Source organism: Leishmania donovani, chromosome 20 (assembly GCF_000227135.1).
Source record: "Leishmania donovani BPK282A1 complete genome, chromosome 20".
NCBI classification, from domain to species: domain Eukaryota; phylum Euglenozoa; class Kinetoplastea; order Trypanosomatida; family Trypanosomatidae; genus Leishmania; species Leishmania donovani.
Genome location: NC_018247.1, coordinates 611,966 through 613,266, shown reverse-complemented (window position 1 = coordinate 613,266; position 1,301 = coordinate 611,966). Strand labels below are relative to the sequence as shown.

The window sequence follows — 1,301 nt, the reverse complement described above, 5'->3', positions numbered from 1 at the left end:
CCAGACCCTGGCGGCCATGACTGGATCTGGTGGCTGAACGCCTCCTGAAAGCCCTGCAGCTGTAGCACCGCAGCATCCGCGGTGGGCCGGTATCGGGGGTCCAGCACAAGCATCGACGCAGCGACTGACAACACCGCTAGCGATTCCGCCGACAATGGCTCATGGAAGAGATTCCTCGAGGGGAGCCACAGCTTTCCGCTGTGTAACGCGGTGAAGGGCGGTTGCTGCCACGTCTTGTCCATCTCGAAGACCGGGAAGACGCCAGTGGCCAATCGGAACAAGGTCACCCCGAGGCTCCACACGTCGCACGCCGCAGGCACGTCGCAGTCGCAGAGGTGCGAAAACGTCTCCGGTGCCATGTAGTGCGGTGTCCCCACGCAACGCTTCAACTCCTGCCCGACCTCCTCCACGCCGCACGCGAGCCCAAAGTCAAGTATGCGCACGAGCGGTGCCCGCGCGTCACGGCGGCCACCATCACCGCCAGCACCAGCACCACCAGCAGTGTCGAAAACATTCACCACGAAGTTGTCTGGCTTCACGTCACGGTGCACAACGCCGCGCCGATGCAGATGCGCCACAGCACGCGCGCACTGCGCGCACATCGACAGCAGCACCAGCGGCGGGAACCGAAAGCCGCAGTGCACCGCGTACTGCTCCAGGCTGAAGTCACCGGCGTCCATCGGCAGCGCGATCACGCCCTCCCGGCAGTCGAACCATGGCTCGTACATCGGCACAACGTGCGGCGACACCCCAGCGCGACGGCACAGGGCCACCTCGCGCCCAGCGCACCGCACCTTCTCCAGCACGGCTGAGAGGCGCATTTCTTTGCGCAGCGATATGCGCTTCACCGCGGTCTTGCGCCACACAGCGTCGCCCTCGTGACGGTATGCAAGCGTCACTGTGCCGAACGAGCCAGCGCCGAGCCGCTGCGGTGTCCAGATGTACCCCGGGTCGTCGCCGACCCGCATCGCAATGCAGGCGCACCGCAGCGCCTCTGCAAAGACAACGTTGCGGCGGTTTATTTCCGCCTCTGACGCGACTTTAGGAGCGTTCTTGACATTGACCTCGTCACGCTCCGCCGAATCGCTTTTCCTGTGCTGCGAGGCGGTCGACATGTCTGAGTTTGTGTCGTGTGTGCTCATGTAGTGAGGAGCAGTGACCGCTGCCCACCGTCCTGTCAAGGTGTGGCAGATTGATGGCGATCCTCTTCTCGCCGATGAGTCTCTGCGTGATGTGCAGTCACTTTTGCGTGCACTTGTCGCTTTCCAAGTGGTTGTCAGCCTCCCCACCCCTCTCGTGAG

At 63.6% G+C, this 1,301-nt stretch overlaps 1 protein-coding gene across 1 annotated transcript; it reads right to left on the bottom strand.

Moving 5' to 3' along the window:
• Nucleotides 1-2: 2 nt before the first annotated feature.
• LDBPK_201370 (kinase-like protein) lies at nucleotides 3-1,115 on the bottom strand (the record flags this gene model as incomplete). The annotated part of the gene is made up of 1 exon (XM_003860430.1): nucleotides 3-1,115. A coding segment is annotated over one exon (1,113 nt), but the record flags the coding sequence as incomplete, so codon positions are not given.
• Nucleotides 1,116-1,301: the final 186 nt, after the last annotated feature.